This window comes from Nuphar pumila, chromosome 4, assembly GCF_984573655.1.
Source record: "Nuphar pumila chromosome 4, dmNupPumi1.hap1.1, whole genome shotgun sequence".
Lineage (NCBI taxonomy): Eukaryota > Viridiplantae > Streptophyta > Magnoliopsida > Nymphaeales > Nymphaeaceae > Nuphar > Nuphar pumila.
In genome coordinates this window covers 45,103,811-45,106,809 of record NC_143252.1, presented here as the reverse complement: position 1 = coordinate 45,106,809, position 2,999 = coordinate 45,103,811, and the positions used below count along the sequence as shown (strand labels likewise).

Below are 2,999 nucleotides of genomic sequence, written 5' to 3'. Positions count from 1 at the left end.
TTATGACATAAAATGTTAATAAACGCATATACATTAAAGATTAAGGATCAAAAGGTCCAATGAATACAAGTTTATGTTTTAAATTCTAAAAATGTGTTGACTGCATATATGTTCATGATATCGTGATGATATGATTGTTTCATTGATATGGATGTTCATATATATTCTCTTTGTTGCATTGGCCATGTACCTGCATATGCCTTATGATGTGTGAAAATGAATAAGATATTTATGCTACGCATGTGCTCAAGTGTCTGTTACAAGTTTAATTAAGTGATTTTGTCCAATGCTTTATAAGAATGCATCCATGACCATAAAGTGGTTTAAGTTTGATGTTGCATAAAAAGTATGACTGTAATCAAGTAATCATGTGACATTAAAACTCAAGATACTTGTTGGGAGAGTAGCAGGCGATACAAAACTTCGTGGGGCAAGTCTGTTACGGGCACGGAAGGTTGCTCCTCCCCTCCCACGACTTTAGGTTGAAAACCTCTGCATTAGACTCCAGCGTAGAGGTTATAGTACTCATGAGGAAAAAACTGATGCATCAAGTTAAAAGGTGTTGAGAATCTCTCTCGTATTAACGTCCCTCACCCCATCTTAGTTAATAGACCTGGTCAAGCTAAAGCCACCCCTGTATGTAAAACACGTCCTATATCATGGTCCTGATCTGAGAATGTTTGCCTGCGTCGTATCAGCAGGGCTAAGAAGTGATAACTTAAATGGTGTGTGTATTAAGTTGGCATTGCACGCATCATCGAATTAAGAAAATATAATTAAAGATAAGAAAATATGCATGCATTGAAGGGCTTTTGCATACGGTAAGTCATGCATATTATCTGTTAATGCATTTTGTATTTTGAATAGTCATACATATTATCTGTTCATGCATTTTGTATTTTGAATATATATGGGTTAATGTGTTGCTGTTAAATATAAAAATTCTAAACATGCATGTTTAGCTGTATGATTGTTTAAGTTAAATTAAATGTTAAACCATGAAATTTCTATTGAAATCTTTGTCTTGTAATTCTGTCTTATGTTAAACCATGAAATTTTATCGAAATCTTTGTCTCGTAATTTTGTCTTATAAGTTTAGCATATTTAACTCTTTTGAGACATATTTTGTCTGACCCTATATGGTTTAATATTTTTCATGTAAAGAGTAGGTACTTACGTGCGAAGGCAGAAGGTTGCGATGGGAACTGAGCCTACCTTTGCTCTGATTCACAGATTTTGAACTCTGATTTTATTTTAATTCAATTTAAGGACAAATATGATTAATTTTGGATACTGTGGAACTTTAGATTTATTTCATGCATGGTTAATTAGTTGTAAAATTTTAAATTCCACAATTATATGTTTGTAAGTGTTCATATGTAGTAGCATGCCAAGTTTTGTACCCAATGTATTTTTCCGCTGTCAACTGCAAAAAGATTTAAATGTATTTCCAAAAAAAAAAAAAAATTCCACCAGTTTTTGGGTTACAAAAATTGGGGTGTTACAACCATGTTATCAAAGCATAAGGAAAGTATGGCTCAAAGCTCGTCCAACCGACCACCATCGCTGTAAGTATGCTTCCATTTTTATTTGTTTTGATGAATTGTTGTGAAAATTGTATGCCCATAATTATTTCTATTGATAAATACGGCAAGAATTAGAACGTAGATCTGATAGGGTCACATGAATGAGAATTTTTGATTTATGCCTAACTTATAAGTAATATGAATCCATGTGTGTGTTTGTAGATGGCCGGAAGACAACCCTCAGGTTAGACTACTAAGAGAGACTTTATTTTTGAAGCCCTCGCGAATCTGACGGCCTATTGTCAGAACCATGCCGGCAATGGGGGTAATGGCAATGGTGCAGACCATCAGCATGATGGTCACATAGCGGCACCAGCGGTCGCAACCAATGGAGCGTTATACACGAATTTCATGGAATTGAGCCCTCCTACTTTCACTGGTAAGGAGGATCCGAACGCAGCGGAGGAATGGGTCCGCGCCATAGGCAAGATTTTTGAGATTCTTGAGGTTTCCGCTGAGAGGCAGGTTTCTTTTGCCACCTACCGGCTCCAAGGTGACGCCAAGAGTTGGTGGGAGACAACCCGCGAGGTACGCTACATGCCTAACGAGCGATGCACCCTCACTTGGGAGGAGTTTACAGTGGTGTTCTTAGACACCTACTTTCCCCAGTACGCACGTGATCGCAAGATGCAAGAGTTTTTGGATCTTCGACACAAGTCTATGAAAGTGGCGGAGTACACTACACGCTTTCGACACTTAGAGAAGTACTGCCCGCATACTTATACCACGGACGAGGCATGGGCTCAGAAGTATGTGCATGGGTTACGTGATGGCTTGAGGATGAGAGTGCTGACCAGCCGTCCTCAAAACCTCAACCAAGCCATTGAGAAGGCCACAATACTTCAGGTGGGGAAAACTAGAACCAACTTTTTATTTTTTTCAAAACAATCTTGATAGATCGTAACAATGTCTTTGTGATGCAGGATGACTGGGAGTCTTCTAAGAAGACTCAACCTAGTTGTTTCGACAAGTCGAAGGGTAGTGGGAAAAAGGCCCCTCGACCAATTGTAGAGTCATAAGGCGCCACCGGCAAAGAAGACCAAGGGACAACAGGGCGGCACACAAACGCCACAGTCTTATACAGTATGTAAGCACTGTGGTTGTACTTTTGGATGTGATATTTTTAAACAATATTTTTCAATGAAATACATGGGAAAATCGTCAACCAAAGATATAAAACCGACTTTCCACCGAAGTGGCGAGTACGGGTCGAATCCACAGGGAAGGGGATATTTCTAAAGTAATTCTAAAATAACACTTTATTAACATAAAAAGTTTACAATCTATGTCAATGTTTACAAGTTACATTACATAACATTCTAACTATGAAAATAAACTACAATAGGTGGTTAAGTCTTCAGCAGGTCTCCAGAGGCATTTTTGTCTTTTCACATCAAGTGCAGTCACACATCA

The 2,999-nt window shown here is 38.1% G+C and overlaps 1 protein-coding gene across 1 annotated transcript; it reads left to right on the top strand.

Annotated features, from left to right (window-relative positions):
• The first annotated feature begins 1,937 nt into the window (after positions 1–1,937).
• LOC149840146 (uncharacterized) lies at positions 1,938–2,605 on the top strand. The gene is made up of 2 exons (XM_090005006.1): positions 1,938–2,432; positions 2,510–2,605. The coding sequence occupies exons 1-2, from the start codon at positions 1,938–1,940 to the stop codon at positions 2,603–2,605; spliced, it is 591 nt and encodes a 196-aa protein (XP_089861132.1).
• The last annotated feature ends 394 nt before the right edge of the window (positions 2,606–2,999 follow it).